Below are 25,276 nucleotides of genomic sequence, written 5' to 3'. Positions count from 1 at the left end.
GGGTTTCTACTGCAATTATGATTGCTTGATTCTCTGTCAGATGTCTTCTATTACATCAATATCTACTTCTCAATGTCTCAGTATAGAATAATTGTGGTTCTGGGCATGATGCTATTCTCGCCAGTTGCCAGCTCTCTTCTGCTTCCAGGAACATTACATCTTGTGCCTAAAATATTGCCAGTGATTTTGCTGACTGATCATAATCCTTATTTTGCTTGCTCCACAGCAACTGCAATCCCTAACACAATGCTGAGAGAAACCTGGGTTATAAAACTGGGTAAAGAACAATTTTATATCTGGAGTTTATCCCAGGCCAGTCACAGGTATATTCTGAAATTCCAATGAAACTAAATGAAGTTCTTAATCTGCTGCCGTGACTACTTAAGGTATTTATTTAATGGTTTGGATTTTGGCTCTGCCATTCCACTTGATTGGGAATAACCTGCACTACAGTGTATTAATTTTAATTCCAAGATCTTCCAAATTGTTCATTTTCTTTACGACTAATGAGACATTTAAGCATCTATTGCAGAATACCGTATCTAGGAAATAGAAATTTTCATTTTAAAATAAAAGATTAGTAAAAATTAAGTTGATTAAATGAGGACGTTCTGAATACTTTAAATAATAATCTTCTAGAACTTGTCAGAATAATAATTTGGGGTCCCAATTTGAGTTTGGATTGCAGAAGAACAAGTCAGAGTAAAATCCAGATACGCTACGAGGAAAGGAGATTTATTTATTCCTAAAAGCAAAAAGGTTTGCTTGTGTGAGTAGCAACAGAGAAAATGAGGTACAGAGAGATTGCTTTATGGGGGGACAGGGGTTAGTCCTTGGTGTAGACCTGAGGGGTGTGGGCGTGTCTACATGTTGATTCTAGTCTGCCTGTCAAAGAGTCAATCTTAATTTTCTTTCCTTGTGTCTGTCAGCTTGTCTCTGTTGTGTGGATGAGTGTCTGGGCAGCTGATTTGTGGGTTTGGGGAAGAGTGAATGAGTGGGTTTGCTGATTAATTAACTGTTGCCCAGGTAATTGGTTTTACTAATTATTTGTTAAAATTCTTCCCATAAAGTAAATTCCAAAGACTACCAAATTAAAAATATTAGCAGATATTTTATAATTTGGAATTTCACAGGATATTGATGACTCTTTTGGATTGCTTAGCCTCTGTTCCTGACAATTCTTCCTTACTCAATTAAATGTTCAAAGTAACAGAATATCAGAGCTCCCTCAACTTCTGAAGACAAGTTGTTCCACTGATTAATTGTTCTCACTGTCAGAAAGTTTCTCCTTAATTCCAGGCTGCTTCTCTCCTTGATTTGTTTCCACCATTGCTTTTTGTTCTGCCTTCAGGTGCTCTAGAGCAGTGTTTTTCAACCTTGGCAACTTGAAGATGTCCGGACTTCAACTTCCAGAATTCCCCAGCCAGCATTCGCTGGCTGGGGAATTCTGGGAGTTGAAGTCCGGACATCTTCAAGTTGCCAAGGTTGAAAAACACTGCTCTAGAGAATAAGTTGACCGCCTTTTCTTTGTGGCAGCCCCTTAGATATTGGAACACTGCTATCCTGTCACTCCTACTTCTTTTCATTTAACCAGACATCCCCAATTCCTGCAACCATTCCTAGAATGCTTAGATGTCCTAGCAAAACCTGTGTGTAAGTATATAATCTCTTGTGGCCTTTTACTTTCTGAATACCCGGAAGCAACTTGCAAAGATGACTATGCATTTCTGTCCACATATTATTAGAGGTAATGACTTTATCTTCTGACATCAAGGCACCTTCCTGTATGTTTTTCATTGGCAGTATCAGCAAAGGGCAGGACTTACTGCTTTCCCCATTGAGGCCATCTTAAAGTGTACAATTCTAAAAAGGACCTGCAACTCATCATCTTGATTTGTCTGATATCTCAACTAAAACAACATAGTTGCTTCCACGTTAATACAGAATTAACTAAATAAATCCTAATGCAATCTGACAATACCATTTACCTCCTCAATATTTGGTAGTTCTACATTAGGTGATATATCTGCAGTAAACTTTTGTTTTCTAGAAACACCCTGAAGGGTCATACCATACTTCTGCAACAAAGCAGGTGTGGCTATTGCATTTTTTGTTCACCCCAGGAATTCAGAATTTTTTTGCCTCGGGTGGTTTGTAATCTGTTTGTACTCTTATACTCCATAATTGTACTGATGAAATTTTTTTCCCAGCAAAAAGCCATGAGCTTTTTTTCTATGTGAACATAATTCTATTCTGCCTTACTAGGAACTTGCAATGCATAGGAAACAGGAACATGTTCCAGGAATACACGATTCTAATCCATCCCTAGAGGCATCTGCTTGAATAATAGACTTCGTAAAATCATAAAATTTCATTCCTGAAATAGTAGTCACTCATTACTTCCTGAGTGCAACACTTTGCAAATGCACACTGTGTCCCATGTTTTCTAGCTTTGATTCAATGCTGCTGTTTTCTGACCCAGCTCTGATTGGCTGGAGTGCATGGATCATCTTCTTCTTTGTATTAATTGATCATTGCCCAGGACAGGGATTTCATCCTGGACTGCCAGACTGCCATATTCTTCAGGTTTATCATAAACTTGCAGTTGATCTAACCAGTTCATTTATCAGGCCACTGGTTACATCCTGAAAACTTATCCATTCAACCGTTCTGTCTTCAGCTGGGCACCCTTTTGGCTTCTGTTCAGCCTCCCCTTGTTTTCCTAGCTCCTGCCTACAGCAGTGCAAAAATTCCCTTCTCTTCCTTTACATCACAACTAGGAAAATTGCGAATTTGTTCCTATGAAGTTGCATATTACTAGAGATGTTGCTGTATAGGACCGTGATGGTGAACCTATGGCACATGTGACACAGGTGGCACACGGAGGCCTGTCTGCTGGCACGCGAGCCCCAGCTGAGCTCCACCAAGCATGCGCCACAAACCAGCTGATTTTTGGGTCTCTGCAAAACACTATACAAGCCATCCATATACATCCAACAGGAACAGGAAGTGCCTCACAGGAGCAGATAGAGGTAAATCCTAGAGAGGCAGGAATGCACCACTGAATAATGGAGATGAATGCTAGAGAGGAATAAACTGCATACAAGGCCGAGATAACTCCCGTAATAGCGTAGGCATGCACCGGGGGGGGGGGAGTGGGGGTGTGGCCCCCCACTCCATTTTTGGACCCAGGAGGCTTCAGGGAGGTCTGCTAGGCCCAAATGGGGCACAGGAGGGGGCATGCGCATGTGCTGGGGGGGGCGCATTGTATTGGTGTGGGCAGGCGCATGCTTTCGGTACGCGAGGACAAAAAGGTTAGCCATCACTGGGATAGGATATCCTCACACAATACCTTGCCCTCTAAGTGAGCTAACTAACTAAATGGAATCTGTGGATTCGTCCATATAGCTTTCATGAATCAAGACTGACTCCAAAGTGCATGTGTATACACATTCTCACACATACACAGCAACCACAATATGGCATGCTATGTATGAGAGTTTCTGCAGAATTAAAATTTTCCCTCAGGGTGCCAAAGCAATCAAATGCCTGCTACTGAAATATCAGTTGGAAGGAAGGGAGGGGTGGTAACTCAAAATTTAAATCATAGTCTATGGAGACATCTACTGGAATGCCCAAAGATAGCAATGGTGAGGATAAAAATGCAGAAGGGGGATACTTTGTTTTAAAAGGGAATGAATTTGAAAAATGGTACTCTTTGACTTACAATCATTCTTTTATAATCATTTAAAGTTACAACAGCACCGAAAAAAGGGACTTATAACCGGTTTTCTCACAACTATAGTAGCATCCCCATGGTCATGTGATCAGAGTTTGGGTGTGTTGGCAACCAGCTATGTATTTATGATGGTTGCATTGTCCCAGGCTCATAGGATCACCATTTATAATCTTTTCAACCGGCTTTTGACAAGCAAAGTCAGTTGGGGACAAATCAGATTTGCTTAACGTCTGCATGGTTCACTTAACAAATGCAGTGATTCACTTAACAACTGTGGCATGAAAGGTCATAAAGTGGGGCAAAACTAACTTGGAGCACACAGAAGTTATGTCATGCTAGTTCTTTATGTATTATTTAACATTATTCAATAATATTATTGGTAGAAGGAGGTGGAAAAGCTCAGTTACAAAGACAAAGCTGTGGCTGGAGGCTGGCTAAGGAACAGGTCACAAATTACTCATGGGTAAGTTTCACTTTAAGCTTAAGTGGAAAAAGAAAGCCAAGCAGTTTCCATATGAAATTGAGCATATCCCTACACTTCAAGAGCAACTCCAGGAAGTGCTGTGAATCCTGAATTTCATTGATAGAAAGCCAGAGTAACTTTAGAATTTAAATGAAAGTTGTCAATGATATATATGAAATGAGTCTGCCCAAGATCAAGAAAAAGAAGAAAGCAAACTAGATGTCAGAACAAACCATGGAGATTGCCAAGAAGAGAAGCCAAAGCCAAGGAAGACAATGATCTCAGGAAGGAACTTAACCAAGAATTTAAGAGAGCTGTTAAAAGAGACAAGAAGCAGGGTTACAACAACTATAATAAAGTCACTGAAGATAGAAACAGACATGCAAAAGCAAGGAAAGTCTTCCAAAAATTCTCTGGTGGTTCCAACCTCAAATTGGTATACTGAAAGATGCCAATGGGATGATAGCAAGTGATTCAAAAAGATCAAAGATGGGAGGGTATACTGAAATTCTGTACAGCAACAATGTCAACATCCAAACCACCTTGGATAGGAGCCATTCCTAATTTATAAGAAATTCCAGTACTGAAAGATGACATTAAATCAACATTCTGATTGTTGCCAAGTTGGGAAGACTATAAGAATTCCCCACTGTACAAGGGAATTTGGAGAATACAGCAAACAAGAGATGGAGAATCAGTAAAGGTTCTAACAAAGCTATCAAGAACACCATGAATCGCTAAGAAAAACCCCCACAAATATGTCATTAAACAAATCAACCCCAAGTGCTCGCTTGAGACACAAATGACCAGGCTCAAATTAGGCCAGTGATGGCGAACCTTTTTGGCACCAAGTGTCAAAAAGGGAGCGTGCATGTGCTCGCTCGTCTGGGCCGCAATATGGAAGAGGAGCTGTCCAGGGGGCATGTGGATGCTGGAAAATGATGCGCGTCGGCCAGCTAGTCTTCCGGTTACTGGAGCGCATGCAACTGGCCGGCATGCATACTCACTCTGGAAAATGGAAAACCAGCTCTTCCAGTTTCCAGCACTGCCGCATGCACAAAGGCCAGCTGATCATTGCGTGCACATGCGTGCCAGAAACCAGGAAGGGGAATGGGCAATGCCACTTTGGGCACACGTGCCATAGGTTTGCCATCACAGCCTTAGACACATGCAAAGATGTAGCTTTCTTGAGAGATCCATAAAACTAGAAATGGTGAAAGGATAAGAGAAGAGAATGCTAGAGAAATCGTTTGACTCTATTACAATGTAAATGTAGCTGCATCATTGGAAGAGCCGAAGAACCAGGCTGGGGACAGATCACTCTGAAAAAAACTCTGTCTATATGGTCAATAAGAGTTTAGACTGATCTGATGGCACATAGTCAGAGACAGTTAGATAGATATAGGCATAAACATTTATTTTCTGAACAGAGATTCACTCCAATCTCGTTCTGTTATTTGTAGCCCCTAAGATAACATCTTGGTCTGAACAGATGCTCCAGAATATACTGTAGCCCATATTCTTCTGATTGATTGTGAGATCTGTTCATTAATGAAAACTACAGACCAATCCATCCTGATAATCTCCCTTAGGGCTAAAAATTACCCGGCATAACATGCAATGGGGAAGGGCTCTTTATAAATAACAGAGACCTTGCAAGCAAATTTATCACTATAGAAGTGTTTGGGTTGAAATCACACTGGGCGTACCCATGGGGATTGAATGATTAAGAGTATTTACTGGGCAAGTGAATTGAGGAAACACTTTGCAAGGTCACCTCATTATCACATTTGCTCCTGATTTTGGAGATTCTAGTGACGATGATCACTGTTCTGCAGAGCATGCAGGTCAAGGACATAATTTTTACCCTTTTAGAACAGAGCTTTGGATTCCCTTCTTGCTACAAGGTGATAGACTAGAACAGCTGTAAGTTCCTCCACTCAGCATCTCATGCATCTGGCTGCCAATCAAAATGCCCATGGTTGTTCCACTCTTAGGTGGTCTGAGGCTACTGGCACTTTTGCAGGGAAACTGCCCACACGATCCATTCAGTGGTGATGAAATGACCACACTGGTGAGCCCTGGAGCATAACGTTTGTGTAGTACAGTGTAATTCAATGTGGGAAAGAGTAGTTTGTCTTGGTTCTGTTCCTAGGTTGTCTTTTGGCAGAGGGAGCAAACATGACATATCCTCATAGATTTGGCAAGAGAGGGGGGGCAGAAAGCCAAAGGAAGGGAACACAACATTATTTGAAATATTCTGAAGCAGTACTGCTCAAAAGCAAATTCAGCTGTAAGAGTGTCTTGCATCAACTAATTTGCAAGCAAATAGTACCTGAACATTTCAAATTTTTTTAGCCTATGGGTGTGAAATAGAAAGCAATAGTACAGCTAGTGAATTTAGACTCTAGACTTAATGTTGCTATGTTTCATGCTCATTTCATGCAGTCCCAGCACCCAGTTTATAAGTCCCTAAGTTCAGTGGTGGGATTCAATGTTTTTTACTACCGGTTCTGTGGGCGTGGTTTGGTGGGCATGGCATGGCATGGTGGGCGTGGCAGGGGAAGGGTACTGTAAAATCCCCATTCCCTCCCAATCAGCTGGGACTTGGAGGGAGAGAATAGGCGGGGGCAGGGCCAGTCAGAGGTGGTATTTACCGGTTCTCCGAACTACTCAAAGTTTCCGCTACCGGTTCTCCAGAACTGATCAAAACCTGCTGAATACCACCTCTGCCCAAGTTCCTACAACCTTCTGACTAGTTTCCCAAAGTTAGCAAGCCCAAGAATTTATTTTCAGAGAAGGTGGGCAGTTTTAAGAGATGAAACGAGATGAAACTTTCAGGGGCTTAAAGTACTTGTGACATTCTAAACATCTGGAACACCTTAGTCTCCAAATTGAGGTGACTTTTTTTTAAAAAGGAAGAATTCTTTTGGGGGGAAATTGTTCCTCAAGATTCCAAAGGTACATTTTGATCCTATTACTCCCACTCCATTCATGACCCAAAACTAAAAAAAACAACCAGAACCATCAATGTTGGGCCTACCTATTTCAATTGGACCTTTGAGGGCCCTGTGTTTTAGATAAGTCAGTTATTTCAAACTTCCTTAATTAGCCTTATTATGTTTGTGGCTCTTCTCTTTTTTGGAACCTTGAACACAAAAGTGTCCACGGAGTGTGGTTTAAAAAAAAGAAGTCAAGATGGCAACCACAAGACACACACAAAACAAAATAGGTAGCACTTTTGGTCACATTGTTGTAGATGCCATCTTGATTTCATCACTCCTTGCAGATACTCTTGCTTTGATGTTTGACACAAACAGTTCCTGAAAAATATGTCTCCTTTTCCTCACATTTTATCTTTGTTACAAGCTCGCTAACCTGCCTTTGACAAGGTGTCAGTATCCTGGCCCTTTTCCTTGTAATACGATCATAAAAATATTGATCTATTTTAAAGCATTATTCTCGGGATGAATTAATTCTTGCAAAGTGTTTTGAACACTGAAAGAGCTATATATAATTATTTCTATCACTAATGTGATCATCAACACGTCAGTGAACCAGTCAGCATGTGTTAAATTTCATTAGAAAGTAAGAGATGGTTTATATTTGTATCAAATGTCAGTTTTCCCAATAAAGTAGTAGAAAGGAGTTGATATAGGACCAGTAATTTACTTTTATAGCAAACAAGCCATCTTATGAACCACAGGGTATATATACATCACTCATTTGTCATTCAGTGACAACTAGACACAAGAACAGATTTTTCCTGAACGGCATCATTCTACTAAACAAATAATTCTCTCACCACTGTCAAACTGTTCACTAAGGCTGCATTAGTATTACTATTAGTCTTCTCATCGTTCCTATCATCCATCTCCTCCCATTTATGACTGCAGGACTGTAACTTTGTTGCTTGTATCCTTACTTACGAAGTGATGTCCCGATGTTTGGAAGCCGTCGGGGTCTGGATGGGGGACAACAGACTGAAACTCAACCCCTCCAAGACCGAGTGGCTGTGGTTACCGGCACCTCGGTTCAGCCAGCTGACTCCATCGCTGGCCATAGGGGGTGAACAATTGTCCCCTGTGGAGCGGGCGCGCAATTTGGGCGTCCTCCTTGATGCCCGGCTGTCAATGGAGGACCATGTGGCAGCCGTGGCAAGGGGGGCGTTCCACCAGGTTCGCCTGGTGCGCCAATTGCGCCCCCTACTGGACCGGAGTGCCCTGCGCACGGTCACTCATGCGCTGGTGACGTCTCGCCTGGACTACTGCAATGCCCTCTACATGGGGCTTCCCTTGGGACGCATCCGGAGACTGCAGCTAGTTCAGAACGCAGCCGCGCGGGTTATTATGGGAAGTACACGTTACTCCCACGTAACACCTCTCCTGCGCGAGCTGCACTGGCTACCTGTGGCCTTTCGGGTGCGTTTCAAGGTATTGATCACCATCTTTAAAGCGCTCCATGGCAGAGGACCTAGTTACCTGCAGGATCGCATCCTACCACACACGTCCCTGCGACCTATCCGCTCACACAGAGAGGGGCTCCTCCTGGTGCCGTCTGCTAGTCAATGCCAGCGGGCGACACCTAGGAGTAGATCCTTCTCTGTGATGGGCCCAACCCTCTGGAATGACCTCCCCCCAGACATTCGAACTACCACCGACCTCCGTTCCTTCCGGCAAAAGTTAAAGACTCACCTGTTTCAATCAGCTGGCCTGGCACTTTCTTAGTTTTACCTCCCAGGGATTTATTTTATTTTAGGGTTTGGGGTTTTAACTGTGATGTTTTAAGATTAGTTATTTATTTCTTAGTACAGCCTATTTCCCCCTCCAAATGTATCTTAAATGTAGTTTAAATGTATTTAATTATTATGAATGATTTTATATTGACTGTACACCGCCCCGAGTCCCTTGTTGGGAGAGGGGCGGTCTAAAAATCTAAGAAATAAATAAATAAAATAAATACTTATCCATATTGTGGATAGTGCAGAGAAGAGTGCAGAGAAGAGCAACAAAGATGATTAGGGGACTGGAGGCTAAAACATATGAGGAACAGTTGCAGGAACTGGGTATGTCTAGTTTAGTGAAAAGAAGGACTAGGGGAGACATGATAGCAGTGTTCCAATATCTCAGGGGTTGCCACAAAGAAGAGGGAGTCAAACTATTTTCCAAGGCACCTGAGGGTAGAACAAGAAGCAATGGGTGGAAACTAATCAAGGAGAGAAGCAACTTAGAACTGAGGAGAAACTTCCTGACAGTTAGAACAATTAATCAGTGGAACAGCTTGCCTCCAGAAGTTGTGAATGCCCAACACTGGAAGTTTTTAAGAAGATGTTGGATAGCCATTTGTCTGAAACGGTATAGGGTTTCCTGCCTAGGCAGGGGGTTGGACTAGAAGACCTCCAAGGTCCCTTCCAACTCTGCTATTGTATTGTATATATTGATATTGATTGTTTCCTGATTGCTTATTTGTACCCTATGACTATCATTAAGTGTTGTACCTTATGATTCTTGACAAATGTATCTTGTCTTTTTATGTACACTGAGAGCATATGCACCAATAAATGGATAGAGCCTTCTCTGTGGGAGCGCCTTCCCTCTGGAATGAGCTGCCCCCGGAGCTTTGCATAATCTTCGACCTCCGGTCCTTCCGACGCGCCCTAAAAAGTTGGCTTTTCCAGCAAGCCGGCCTGGCCTGTTAATTTTATCCAATTTTTAAAATGTTAGTGTTATATTAATTCGGTTTGTTTCTTGGATTGTTTCTAATTTTCTTTTAAGTTTTGTAATATGTGTTTTTTAATGCTGTACGCCGCCCTGAGTCCTTTGGGAGAAGGGCGGCATATAAATCCAATTTTAAAAATAACCAAGACAAATTCCTTCTGTGTCTAATTGAACTTGGCCAATAAAGAATTCTATTCGACATTCTGTGACTAAATGAATCACAGAATAATCAAAGAATAGCCTGCATCGAAAAGTATTTAAGATATTTGAAATGGGAGTGAATGTGTCTTTCCAGACTACACCATCCAGGAATATTATACTTGTAATCCCATCACAGAAGGCATCACTTTGGGAAAAGTTCAATCATAACAAACATTGGGTGATTAATCTATTTAGAACATGGGAGTTCTCTTTAGATACCACTAGCAAGTGAGGAACACATGTGTCCACTCAGATTTAGATACACAATACAGGTTTTAAATTTATATTGGGAATAAATCCACATGTTAGAAGTTGGCATGGAAGTTCATGCCCTTTTCAATCCCCAATAAATAATTTCCTCCAGAGTTCAGAAGGCAGCCACACTTCTGAGACAAAATATTATTTGCTTCCTTCTTTTTACTCTTCTTAGCACCGAAAAAGCAAAAATACTCAGCCTAACATTGGTTTCTTTGTTCCTTTTTATATTGATGTTTCAGTAAAGTTGATGAAAAATAAGAACCACATGATATATGTCACATGCCCAGTATGCATCAAACTACTTCAACATTTTGTAGTAGAAGTTTCATTCCAGATTACATTAAGTAATTTTAAAGCAGCAACCATACTCATGTTCCTGGGAACTGGAAAATTATGGAATTTGTCTTGAAAGTATGCATTACCTAAGTTCCCATTAATGCATACAATTTGCTTGCTTGCTTGTATATTTATTTATTTATTTATTACTTGAACTTATTAGTCGCCCCCTCTCCCCACAGGGACTCGGGGCGACGTACAAAGGTATTATATAGCGTATAGAGGAGGTAAGAATAAATAAATAAGTTACAATACTTAAAAAGTTAAAACCCCAGTGAAATTAACCCTTAAAAACTAAAATTACAATTAAAAATGCCCTGGGCTGGGGAGGTTGTAGAGTTATGCCAGGTCAGCTAGTCGAAACAGGTAGGTTTTCAGCTTCATACGGAAGGAGCGAAGGTCGGTTGTAGTTCTGATGTCTGGGGGGAGGTCATTCCAAAGGGTGGGGCCCACTACAGAGAAGGCCCTACTTCTGGGCGCTGCCCTCTGGCACTCTCTGGAGGACGGCACCCGGAGTAGTCCCTCTCTGTGTGAGTGGACGGGTCGCAGGGATGTATGGGGCAGGACGCGATCCCGCAGGTAACTAGGCCCTGTGCCATGGAGCGCTTTGAAGGTGGTAACCAGTACCTTGAAGCGCACCCGGTAGACCACAGGAAGCCAGTGCAGCTCGCGCAGGATAGGTGTTATATGGGAGAACCTCGATCTCCCCATAATTACCCGCGCGGCTGCATTCTGGACCAACTGCAGTCTCCGGGTGCACCTCAAGGGGAGCCCCATGTAGAGAGCATTACAGTAGTCCAGGCGAGACGTCACCAGCGCGTGAGTGACTGTACGCAAGGCCTCCCGGTCCAAAAGGGGCCGCAACTGGCGCACCAGGCGAACCTGGTGGAACGCCCCTCTCGCCACGTCTGTCACATGATCTTCCATAGACAGCCGGGCATCAAGGAGGACGCCCAAATTGCGTGCCCCTTCCACCGGGGCTAATTGATCATCTCCGATGGTCAGCGATGGCATATGCTATATAAAACATATTTCCAAGGCTGTCAGGTTCAGAATTATTCTGGACAGTATACCCCCCCCCCCCCAAAAAAGCAAGATGCCTCACAATATCAGGGAAAAAAATGATAGCAACCCAAAGAGAACAATAAAAACAATCTTCTCATACAACATTTAGCCTAAAGGAACCTGACAACCATCTTATCCCAAGGCTTGGGGAAAGTGTCTGTTTTCAGGACGTAGTTTAAGGACAACTAGGGTAGAGGCAGTTCAGATTTGGGGGGGGGGATGCTGTTCCAAAGAGGGGGTGCTGCAACAGAGAGGAACATTTCCTGGATCCCATTAAATGGTACTGTTTATCCAATAGGAACCAGATCATGCCAATTATATAGGATGGACAGAAATCACAGAGAAAGATGATCCCTCATATAACCAATCCCTAGGCATTGTTGCACTTGTTGAGTGATAACTAACACCATTAATTGTACCTGGAAGCTATTGGTAACCAGTACAGCTTATGAAGCAGAAATGTTTCATGGGCATAGGAGATCTGCACATAACTGCTCACACTGTAGCATTCTGGACCAACTGTAACGTTGGGCAGGACTGGGATTGGAATAGTGGCTCACCTTGATCTCTCAGTGTTCTTAAGTATCATCAATCACTGTATCCTTCTGGGCCAGCTTAGAGAATTGAGAAGGGGGACCAAAGTGTTATAATGATATTCTTCCTTTCTTCAGAATCTGTTTCAGTTGGTGTCAGTAGTGGAGGAGAAATCTACCTCTAGACCCCTGGCCTGTTGTGTGGCTCAGGGCTCTACTTTCTTCCTGATCCTCTTTGGCATCTACATGAAGCCGTGGATGACATCATTTGCCAACCTGGGAGGAGGCACCATGACTATATTGAAGATACTCAATTGTACAACTTAGCCCCATGTCACCTAAATGATTTCTTTATCAGTATGGCTGGGAAAATCTAGTTAGGGAAAACAGGCTTCAGCTCAACCTTGGCAGGTCCAAATAGATGTGGATTTTCAAGTCTCCCAGATCTGGAGAGTTTCCATCTTTAACTCTGAAGACTCCCCCGAGAGAATTGGTGTTCAGTTTGGCAGTCCTCATAGGCACACAGCTCCCGTTTAAGAAACAAGTGACAGTCATGACTAGGAGGTCCTTTGCATAAATCCATCTTTGGGTATTAATTATGCCTAGGGCTCACTCTCCTTGCAGTCACTCACATGTTAGTCACCTCCCTTTTAGACTAATGTGGTGAACTGTACATGGAACTCCCCTTGAAGAGCATATGGAAGCTTCACGTGTGCAGAGTGGGGCAACACAGACAATTTTGAGCATGTCATGATACATTTAGGTAATGCAAGAGCCCTGGTGAAACAGTGGTTAGAATGCAGTGTTGCAGGCTAACTCTGCCTACAGCCTGTAGTTTGATCCTGATGGGCTCAAGATTGACTTAGCCTTCCATCCTTCCAAGGTCAGTAAAATGAGGACCCGGGTTGTTGTGTCCAATATGCTGACGTTTATAAACCACCCAGAGAGTGTTGTAAAGCACAGTGGAACAATATATAAGTCTGTTATTGCTACTGCTATAGCACTACATCATGAACTGTGTAACTCTTAGTCATGTGATTCAGATGCTTAGCAACTGGTTCATATTTATGACGGTTGCAGTGTTCCTGGGTCATGCAATCACCTTTTGCGACCTGAGCGAAGTCAATTGGGAAGCCAGATTCACTTAACCTTGATACTAATTTAATAATTGCAGTGATTCATTTAACAATTGTGGCAAGAAAGGTTGTAAACTACTCATTCAGTGGCACAAAACTCACTAACAAGTGTCTCACTTAGTAACAGAAACTTTGGGCTCAATTGTGGTTGTAAATTGAGGACCATCTGGAGAGAAGAATTTCCTCTTCATTATCAGTTCCAACCCTAGAAAACAGAGAGTATATCTCTCTTCAAATAATTGAATTGTGGAAATAATTCCTTAATTTAAAAAAAAAATTCTTAGCTAAAAAGTCCTGTTTTTCTCTAAACAATCCAGGGGTGGGTTCCTGCCAGTTCTAACCTCTTCTATAGAAGAGGTTCCACAAATCTACAGTGCCGTTTAGAACCGGTTCCAGCTCCCTCCCCCTGCCCGTCCGCACATCATCAAGTTGAAGAGCGAGAGGAGGAATTCTGGAAGTTGAAGTTCACAAGTCTTAAAGCTGTCAAGTTTGAACACCCCTGGGGGTTTTTTCTAAAGGGTTAGGGGTGCAAGGGTCTTGTAACTTGACAGCTTTAAGACTTGCGTGCTTCAAATGCCAGAGTTTCTGAGCCAACATTTTGGTTGCTAAGCAAGAGCGTTGTTAAGTGAATTTCACCACATTTTACAAGTTGGCCACGCCCATCCAGTCACATGGCCAGCAAGCCACTTCCACCCAGTAACATGGCCGGCAAGCAACTCCCACAAAACAGGCCACACCTACAGAAGAGGTTCTAAAAAAATTTGAAACCCACCACTGAAACAATCTATAACCAGCTGAACCTGAGAAACTGTTACCAGCAAAGAAATTGTAATGTAAGAAAAGATCGACAAAAGTGCACTTCGGCCAAAACAAAAACATACAAAAGTAATCAACTTGGCAAAGGAAATTAAAAACCTACGCCCATACTTCCCTTCACTACAAAGGGATAACTAGAAACCCTACATGTGATAAAACATAACAGAATAACAGAATAAGAAGTGACCTTGGAGGTCTTCTAGTCAAACTCCCTGCTCAAGCAGGAAATTTTATATAATTTCAGACAAATGGTTGTCCAATCTCTCCTTAAAAACCACCAGTGTTGGAGCACTCAAAACTTCTGGAAACAAGTCTTTCCACTGACTAATTGTTCTAACTGTCAGGAAATTTCTCTTTAGTTCCAGGTTACTTCTCTCCTTGATTAATTTCCATCCATTGCTTCTTGGTGCCTTCAGGTGCTTTGGAGAATAGGCTGACCCTCTTCTTTGTGGCTGCCCCTGAGATTTTGGAACACTGCTATAATGTCATCCTTGTTGTTGTCTTTATCTTCAAACTACACACGCAATTCCTGCAACCGTTCTTCATATGTTTTCACCTTCTGTCCTCTAATCATCTTTGTTGCTCTTCTCTGCACTCTTTCTAGAGTCTCAACATTATTTGTTATATCGTGGCAACCAAAAACTGAATGCCATATTCCAAGTGCAATCTTAGCAAGGCATTAAAGAACAAAACCTACAGTGAGGGAAAAGAACTATTAGGATTGCCCCCTGGTCAAATGGCACAACAGAATGATCATATTCATAGCTAGCTCACACACAAAAATGACTACATTCCCAACTCAAACACAAAGAACCATGTTCAGAGCATGTTCAAAGCACCCCATTTCTCGTAGCTACCCCAAGAAGTGAACCTCTTTGCTCCCTAGAATAAACAGATCACCTCCTAACACCATGCCTTGTGTCTTATTTGTGATACTATGGATTGGAAAAGAGACCCAGAAAATTCTTTTAACAGAATAAATAGTACACAGAGAAAAATCATAATCCGTTCTCCATTGTCCCAGAGTACAGGACACAGAACAATGGATTTAATTCACAAAAACTTAAATTGGAATCGAGTGTTAGGAAAACTGTCTAAGAGCAATTCAACAGTGGAGTTAATTATTCAAAGTGGTAGGTGTCTATGGAGATTTTCAGACATCCAGGTCATGGTTGTCCCAAAGATGCGTTTTCAAGAGGCAAGTGGACTTTCTGGTTTTTCCTTGAACATGTTTCTCTTCTCATCCAAGAAGCTTCTTCAGCTTCTTAGTAGTGGGTTCCCAGTTCAGAGACTGGATAGCCTTGTTTCCAGAATGAAGAGGTTCCTGCCTGGAACAAGGGGTTTGGATTTGATGTCCTCACTCTCAAAATCTATTATAATAACCAGGAGTTCTGATGTTTCTGGGGAAAGTTGTATTCATTATGAATCTGCTTGGTTCCCTATGGGCATGGCTTTTTAGGCAGAGGCCATTACAGGGTATTTGTTTAGTGTGACTTTAAAAATAAAAGATGGTCGTAAAGGCCACGTTTATGAATTAATATGAATTAAAACCATTTAACTTTAAGACTGATGGGAGAAACCCACCTCCCTTCCTCTGACCTGGATTGGTAGCTCAAAAATGCCAATGCACCGAGTATGAAGAAGGAACAGCTGCTGAGGCCCTTTTGCTGTCTCAGGAAATCTGACAGTCCTGGGAGCCAGGCTGATGGCTAATTATAAACACATGCTTGGTGTACTTGTGTCTGGGGGAGGGCAACTGCCAGCCCCGCAGCCCTACACTACACTGAGAAGATTGGGTCAACCGAAGCAAGAGATTCAGAGGGGGCTTGAGCTTCCCTGGGGCTGGGGAAGGGGGCCTAGCTGTGGGGCAAAGAAGAGGCAGAAGAGACAAGAGAAGTCTGGTTCAAGGAGGCAAGAAGGAGAGTTATTATGGAGCCCACATCTGTCCAAGAGGATAGCCTGAAGAAGAAGCAACAGAAGGAAAAGGCTAAGAAAACTGCTCTGGAACTTCCTCCCAGGCCAGCTCGCTCTTTGCTGTGCCTCACCCTCAAGAACCCAGTGCGGAAGGCTTGCATTGCCATTGTGGAATGGAAGTATCCTTTGGGGGGAAATGTTGGGGTAGCTTCTGGAATGATTTGTGCTTGGCCTGGGGCCCAACAACCGGGTGTAAACAATTGAAACTTGGAGGAAGCAAAGGCAAAGAGAAATATTGCCTAACAACGCAGCTCTTGGGTGACCACGATCTATAGAACAAATTCTGTTTATGTTCTCTAGAAATGCAGGGATGGAGTCAGATTAGGTGTTGGTTTTTGTCTCTTTTAAGACAGGCACCAACAAACAGGGAAGAACTTGGGCATTTATGTTGACCCTGCCTTCAAATAAATCCGTAACTCGGGATTGACTATAATAGCATGTGTTTACTGATGTTGTAATTTTTCATTTCTCTAAAGCAGTCATAAATGCTGATTTTGAAATAGACCTGAATGCAACTGAGATGGTTAATTTGCCTGTCTCCTCCACTGAATTACGCCGAGTTCAGAAATAGCTTCCTGTCTCTCCTCAACGGATTTTATAACTGAGAGGATATAATAGCCAGGGTCAGAGAATCTTAAGCAGGAAGGTTCTTTACAAAAGCACCAACATCCCCCTCCCCCCCCTAGGCTGCAGGATAGTTTTGTTCTGATTCAAAAACTAATTGATCATCGTACAATGTCTTTTTAAAAAATTTCTGTTCAATTTGATTCATTTGCTTGCATCACATGAGTTATTTTATCCTAGAGTTTGTTGAATGGACAAAGCATTCCGTGATACGGTTTCTTATTCTCTCTTATTCTTTGTGTTGGACTATAATCTTGATAAGATTGATTTGTTCAGACATATTATAAGAAATTTATCTAGACTAAAGTTAGAAGAATAAGGTACAGTATATGGGCAGCAGTTTGGATGAGGTGATCTTTCTAGACTCCCGTTGAACATCCTAGTTGTAATCTGAATGTAAAAACAGATTATCAATCAGAAAAATAATCATACTGGTATGAATCACAGAATATAGTGTACATCCAGTAAACTATTTCAATGAAACAAATGAAATAAGGCAAATATTAATACAGGTAATTCTCAATTTATCATAGTTCATTTAGTGACCGAAGTTACAACAGCACTGAAAAAAGTGACTTATGACCATTTTTCACACTTATGACCCCTTGCAGGATCCCCATGGTTAGGTGATCAAAATTCAGATACTTGGCAGCTGATTCATATTTATGATGGTTGCAATGTTCCAGGATGTGTGATCCCCTTTTGTAACCTGACAACCAAAGTAAATGGGGAAGCCAGATTCACTTAAAAACCATGTTACTTTTAATAAGTGCAGTGATTGATTTAACAACTGTGGCAAGAAAGGTCATAAAATGGGACAAAACTCAAATGTCTCACTTAGTAACAGATATTTTGGGCTTAATTTTGGTCATAGGTCGAGATCTACCTGTATTACTTATTAGATAGACGAAAGAAAATAAATTTTTATCCTTTCCCTGCGTATATTTAGATAAAAACATGTGGCAAAACAAGCAGACTTTAAATTGTCTCGTAATCTGAACACTGAAGCAACTAATTCTAAGTGATGCCATGTTTCAGGCATGTGGTATGGTGGAAAAGTGGAGAATTGTTCAGTTCTTCTCTGAAAGAAATATATAAATCTTGGGCCAGCTATGGATAACCAACAGCAAAAATTTCATCACCTGGAAAACTGCCGCAAATGAATATGTAGGAAAGAGATATTAGCAAATTATTGGCAAATTAGCTGCAGGTCTTAGACTGCAACTGGGAATGTGAATATATAGATCCAGTTTGGTGAAGTGTTTAAGGCACCAGTCTAAAAAGCAGGAGATTGTGAGTTATAGTACTAACCCTTTGGGCATGAAACCAGATGAGTGATTTTGGGTCAGTCACTCTGTTTCAACCAATCACTTCATAGGGTTGCTGTCATGGGAAAAATAGAAGGAGAAAGGAGTATTAGGTGTATTAATAACTCCTTTGAGTTATTTATCAAAATAATAAAAGGAGGAAATATATAAGTAAACTAGGTTATTTCTTGTTCATATGACACATTCCTTCTTTCCACCCTAGTTCCCCAATCCCTTGAACCAAGTAGAAATACCCCCCTCCAAATCTCAGCCCTATCCTTCTAGTAGTACCATAATGGCCTTCTATGGTCCTGCTCCTCAAATATTGCCCACCCTTGACTTAGTGTAATGTGCGAACCCACCATATTTCAAATAGTGACTCTGCTAGCGGCTAGAGAGTGACAACAGATCAATGCCATGATAAACTGGTTTGATAACAGCATCTGGGCCAGTTTGAATATGCCAAGACTCAACGGCACTAATGCTGGTCACTGTGGTATTCTTTCTTCTTTGTAAAATACTGTTTGCAGATAGGCATACATAAGGAAAAAATTAAATGAGACCCTTCACAACTAGAGTCATGCATATGACTATCTAAAGTTTACTTCTTGCCCGGAATTGGTAAAATAATAAGTTCAAGGTCTATAATTGTCATTTTCACAGGGGTAGATTTGGGACTTGCTGGATACATCTGGAATTTTGAGAGCATCTGTGATTTTAGAGGGGAAACTCTTAGGCCTTCACGAAATGGCTGTCATGGTAGCAACTATCAGTTTTAAAATACCATCTATAATGGAAGACGTTTTGATGAGATTAGTCTGTGTTCATAATTCTAGGCTTCCAGGAAATGCTATTTCTCACTTTACTTCCCTTTTTTCTAATAATGCCTGTAAGAGCCAATATGGAGCTCTAAAGCAACCTGGGAAATAAAGATGATACCGGAAGTAAAGCGATGCTTTGTTCTACAATTTACTGAAAAGTGAGGGAGAGAAGGTAGCTAGTCCTAAACGAGGAATACATAGCCAGTATACAGTGGGGCATGAGGTTACCTATCTCTGCTAGACTAATTTGAAATGCTTCAAGTGGTTCAAGGGGGCTATGTAAGTATTTTAAAAGTACGGGGAGTCTTCAACTTATGACCACAATTGAGCCCAAAATTTCTGTTGCTAAGCGAGACACTTGTTAAGTGGGTTTTGCTCCATTTTACGACTTTTCTCGCCTCATTTGTTAAGCGAATCCCTGCAGTTACTAACATGGTTGTTAAATTAATCTGGCTTCCCCATTGAGTTCACTTTTCAGAAGGTCTCAAAAGATGATTAAATGACACTGGGACACTGCAACCATCATAAATATGAGACAGTTGCCACCTTGATGTGACCATGAGGATGCTGCAAGGGTCATAAGAGTGCATAATGGTCATTCATAAGTCATTTTTTCCCAGTACCGTTTTAACTTTGAATGCTCACTGTTGTAAGTTGAGGACTACCTGTAATATCGATGAACTGATCCTGCTGCATATCTTGATTTGAAGACTGTAGGCAGAAATTTCGGGACTTAACCAAAAGAAAGCAGCAGTACTAATGTGAGATCTTTGAAATAATTCAACAGGGAATTCTAAATGGAAGGCAGTGATGTTTGTCTTTAGGATCAGCCAGAAGAGCAGATGCAAATACTATCATCCTTGAAGAGGCAAGACAATGGCCTGATAAATGTCTTGTCTGGAGCCCTGTCTCAAAGTATTTGTGCATCTCACACACACACCAGCTTTATATGCCCCCGTTTCTCTCTTTATTACAGCTGCTTGGTGCTTTCACTGTCCATCATTTTACTAATTACTCTTAACACATCTCTTCTCCTAATTTAGCCATATGGATATAGTGCCTAGTCTTCATTCTTCATGCAAGCAATCAGTTTGCACTGAATGTAGAATCTAATCTTAGAGCTCATTCAGTGAGTACAATATTGCCTCTTTTTAAGGGAGTTACACCCCAATTCCTTTGCTTTTGGTCCCTGATGGTATGAATTTTTGGAGTGCGACTCCAATTTATAGACTGAGTACTTTTAAATTGAAAATATATATTACATACAGTATGGCAATAATTTTAGTGTTCACATTTCATAAGGTTTCTTCTTACAAACTATTTATTTCTTGTGTAATTGAACAATTGCTTCTTCCCGGGCTAATGCAAATGCTATTTCTCACCTTAGTATTTTCAATTTTTGTTTGACTTTCCTTGTTTCTCTAAAGTCCAGTTTATGGTGTTGAACTTGGTAAGAATAAATCAGAAAATCTGAGACCAGAACAATAATTTATGTTCTATATGTTGAGCTATTCATCCATTTGTGGCAATGTCCTTCTAATGCTTATTCCATTCTTATTCCTTTCTTATTTTTTTCGTCAATCAATTCCTTTCCTTGCCATTGTTTGTGTTTTATTTAATCAGCATTTTCAGGATTTCCTCGGACATAAATTATTTTCTTATCCTTGAAAGGTTAGCTGCTTATTCTTTCTCAGGATCTTTTGTTATCGAAGCATAATATTTCATATTGAGGAAAATATAATATTTCATATTACTTAAAGTAAAAAGTTTTTCAGTTACGACCTTTGCAGATCCCCATAATCATTTGATCAAGATTCAGATGTTTGGCACCTAGTTCATATTTAGGACCATTGCTGTCTCCCAAGGTCATATTATCACCATTTGTTACCTTCTAACAAACAAAGTTAATGAGAAAACCAGATTGACTTAACAATGGATTACTAATTTATCAACTACAGTGATTCACTTAACAACTGTGGCAACAAAGTTGTAAAATGGGGCAAAACTCACTTAACAAAGGTCTCACTCAACAAGAGAAATTTTGGGCTCCATTCTGGTTGTAAGTCGAGGACTACTATATATCTCTGTCTCTGTAAGCATATACATTGAAGTTCTTTTGCTTTATTATTTCTCAATTGTAGAAAAAAGGAGAGTTTAACTTTTAAATAATAGCTACTTGGCATTCTGAAACCAAATTAGTTGGTCATAGTTTCTGTTTCTGAGTGATTTTTGACATTTCTCTTGGATATTAGTTGCCTGCATGGCAATACCACAAGCTGCTATATCTTAGTTTCTCAGAATGTCTCTTTTCTTTCTTCATAGGTACAAAAAGCTAAATGACTCTGAGAGCTACCTAGAATTAAATAGTGAAATCTTTTCTTCTATATCGAAAAGCAGCTATGTAGAGTCATTTTAAATGGAAGGGTTGTGAGGGGAAAAATGCTTATTTACTATCTCATTTCATGTTTTTAACATCATTTTTATCTAGTCGCAATCTGATGCTTAACTATGAATCTATCAGTCGTAACCTTGCTGGCTGAGATTGTTTGGGGTCATAGTAAGAACGTTGGTGGAAATCAACCACCACATATTATAAATGTGACAACAGCTACTTTATTAAGAAAATTTAGACTCACATTTGAGAATGCACTGAAGCCCTATCAGTCACCATTTCATTTATGGTTGGATTCGTCTCACTATTTACCATGTGTACTTATGTTATTATATACCCAGTCTGTGCATCATGTTGAGTCTCTGGGGTAGTAATGAGTTTTTAACAGTGGTAAAATACTTTTTTTTTTACTACCAGTTCTGTGGGCATGGCTTGGTGGGTGTGGCATGGCTTGGTGGGTGTGGCATGGCTTGGTGGGTATGGCAGGGGAAGGATATTGCAAAATCTCCATTCCCACCCCACTCTGGGACCAGCCAGAGGTGGTATTTGCCAGTTCTCCAAACTATTAGAAATTTCCGCTACTGGTTTTCCAGAACCTGTCAGAACATGCTGAATTTCACCCCTGGTTTTTAACCTCTTTGTTGTGGAGAGAAATCACATTTATCATTCCTAAAGCCAAGAGTTCTCTCATGACAAGCAAAAAAGGGGAGAGTGAAATGTGTATGAGAGTAAGAGAGAATTAAAGGAAGCCTTTTGCATCAAATTACATTATATGTATCTCAAAGACCCTCACACGCCTGCAGCTAATAAACTATGTCACAGTCAGAAAATGTTTTATCATAGATTAGAGATGCTTTTGCTCCAGCCAGGAAAGTAACCTTTCCGAATGTTGCCAGAATAAAGTGTGTTGGGTTCTAGTGTAGCCAAGGATCATCACACCTCTGAGTGCTAACTAGGACACTCTTTCCACAGTATCATTTTCACAATAAATTACGTATAATTTAATTTAAAGATAGTTTAAAACAAAAGCCAATTAAGTGCCTTAGCTCTTAATTGAATAATCCCTTGCAAAGCTAAACAGGGTAAAACGGGATTATAATTTGGATGGGGGAACCACTAAAAATCTCCCAGCTGTAGACTACAGTGGGAAGTTCCCAAAACATGCTGGGAGAAATCAGTGGCAACTGACTTATGGATGGTTGCCAAGGAAACTATATGGTTGTGTCCGTGAAGTCACCAGCAGTTGCGTTCAATTCAAGTTAGTCTTTATTTTTTACCTAAATATGGAAAAAGGGAAGAGTTTTATGCAATAGAATTCAACAGAGTATACTGTTATATAGCTTACGACCATAATTGAGCCCAAAATTTATGTTGCTAAGTGAGAAATTTGCTAAGTGAGTTTGCTCCATTTTACAACTTTTCTTGCCTCATTTGTTAAGTGAATCCCTGCAGTTCTTACATTAGTCATACAGTTGTTAAGTGAATCTGGCTTCCCGATTGAGTTTGCTTGTCAGAAGGTCGCAAAAGGAGATCACATGACTCTGGGACATTGCAACTGTCATAAACGTGAGTCAGTTGCCAAGCCTCTGAATGTAAATCACATGACCATCTGGATGCTGGAAAGGTCATAAGTGTGAAAAATGGTCATAAGTCACTTTTTTCAGGGACTTTGAATAGTCACTAAATGAACTGTTGTAAGTCGAGGACTACACGGAGTTACTGTTTTCTGCGTGTGTCTTTTTGCAGTCTACAAATCCTCATTAATTAGTGTTTGTTATCAACCAACATAGTTATAGTCTAACATGCATGCCAGAGTAGACTTTTGAACCCATTCTTTCATCCAAATATTGGAAGTACAGTTCCCAGAATCCTCAGCAAGAATGGCTGACTTAAGTGGTAATAAGGTGACCAACTTTTTTACAATGAAAAGGAGGACAAATAAATTGGAAAAAATATATCGTAAATAAAAGAAATATTTCATTCATTGCAACAATAATACACTAAAATATGACATATGCATAATAAAAACATTTGCAACATTTTATATTGTAATTATGCTTACATGCCTGTTAATTATTATTTAAATGAGTACTTTTCCATTGAATTAATATTTTTTGTCAATATATCATCTTCTAAGAATATATTGGAAATATCTGAACAAGAAATATCCATATTGAATTTTACGGCAAGTGCTGCAGCTAGAGTATCAACATTCAATCTCGATTTCTCACTTGTCCAAAAATCATTGGCAATTGAAAAAAACTCTTTCAACTGCTGCATTAGTTCCAGGGCAGCACAACGTAAATTGAACAAGTATAAATAAATGTTCACATGGAATATGTTCATTTTTGAAATGACTGAAAATATCCACCCATCTTTTATCAATTTCAACATGTTGATTTTCCCATTGTATTAATTTTTCAGAATTTAAATATACATTCAGTCTTCTAATTTCTTCAAAGAGACAATTGTCATCTATTTTAATGTCTAGCATTTCTTTAGATAAAAATTCAACACAAGATTCAATATCTGTTCAATATACTTGCGATGAAGTAAAAAAAACACCATTAAAAACTGTTTAATAAAATACGTCACATAACGCGCAACAGATTAGCCTTCAAATATCAAAAAGGAGGACATGTAGGAGGACACTTTTCGAGGGAGGACAGAACTTACAAAAGAAGGACTGTCCTCCCTAAAGGAGGACGGTTGGTCACCTTAGTGGTAAGCAGTAGGACAGCGATGGCGAACCTTTTTTGGCTCGTGTGCCATAAGTGGGGGGAGCGCAGGGGGGTCGTGTGCGGGCGTGCCGCACCCATAATGCAACATGCGACCCCCCAGTGCGCATGCGCGCACAACGCGCGACCCCCCCATTTTTACATGCTTTTTTCGCCCTCCCCAGGCTCCAGAGGCTTTATAGGAGCCTGGGGAGGGCGAAAAGAGCCTCCCCCGCCCCCCCGGAGGCCCTCTGGAGGCTTCAGGGACCGTCCGGAGACTTCCCTGAAGCCTTCGGAGCGCTTAAAACCACCCTCCAAGCAAACCGGAAGTGACTTGTGGCACGCGTGTCATAGGTTCGCCATCACTGCAGTAGGATGTAGACAGACGGACTAACGTATCATTACTGTTTCTATTATTTACTGTTATTCCTATTATTACAGTCTTTGCCACAAACTATACAATCTAACCCAATGTTCCTTAACAAGCATCTTTAGGCCCTTTGAAATCATCATCCTATTAACTATCTTTGCCAACTGTATTGCACTGGCTATCTATCTGCCCATGCCTGAAGATGATACCAACAAAATGAATTCCAGACTGGTAAGTCACTCCAATTTCTTTTATTCACCTTTTTTTTTGAACCACTGTTAACCTATACAGTCTAACCTATACAGAGCATGCTAGCTGAGGAATTCTGGGAGTTGAAGTCCACACATCTTAAATTTGCTAAGGTTGAAAAAAACTGCTTAAAGTGTGTTGAAGAATAGACTACTGTATTTCTTTGGAGCAGGGCAAAATAGAATGGTATTTTCTTTTCACTAGCAGAGAAGGAAACAGGTTTAAATCCTGATGTTTGAACTGTATATCTGTAAAAATGAAGGAAAGCTTGGGGGCTTTCTAAAGAATTGTTGTGTTAATTCTCTAATGTTTCATAATAACTAGGGATATTGGTTTCAGACAACGGTGGGTTTCACATTTTGTTACCACCGGTTTGCCCAGGGTGCACCCATCCACTTCGCATATGCGTGCCAGCTTTGCAGACGCAGGCACCCCTTCCATGTATGCGCTTGGTTTTCCGCGCATGTGCCTTGCTCATGTGCGTGCCTTCCCCACATGCACCCAGCATCAAAAACGTGCCTAAATAGGATGGCATAGAGCCGGGGTGGGTGGGTGATT

General features: G+C 40.8%; 1 protein-coding gene across 2 annotated transcripts in view; it reads left to right on the top strand.

Moving 5' to 3' along the window:
* The first annotated feature begins 15,871 nt into the window (after positions 1-15,871).
* The window catches only part of CACNA1S (calcium voltage-gated channel subunit alpha1 S), a 95,948-nt gene continuing 86,543 nt past the window's right edge, over positions 15,872-25,276 (top strand). For both annotated transcript variants that reach the window (XM_081946674.1, XM_081946673.1), the window contains exons 1-2: positions 15,872-16,357; positions 24,595-24,700. In XM_081946674.1, the coding sequence (XP_081802800.1) occupies positions 16,194-16,357; positions 24,595-24,700 (270 nt within the window). In that variant the 5' untranslated portion in view covers positions 15,872-16,193. The remainder of the gene's footprint in view (positions 16,358-24,594; positions 24,701-25,276) is intronic.

This window comes from Natrix helvetica (genome assembly GCF_964273705.1).
Source record: "Natrix helvetica genome assembly, chromosome: 3".
In the NCBI taxonomy this organism is placed as follows: domain Eukaryota; kingdom Metazoa; phylum Chordata; class Lepidosauria; order Squamata; family Natricidae; genus Natrix; species Natrix helvetica.
The sequence above is the reverse complement of the archived record's forward strand: the minus strand, read 5'-3'. Positions and strand labels throughout refer to the sequence as shown.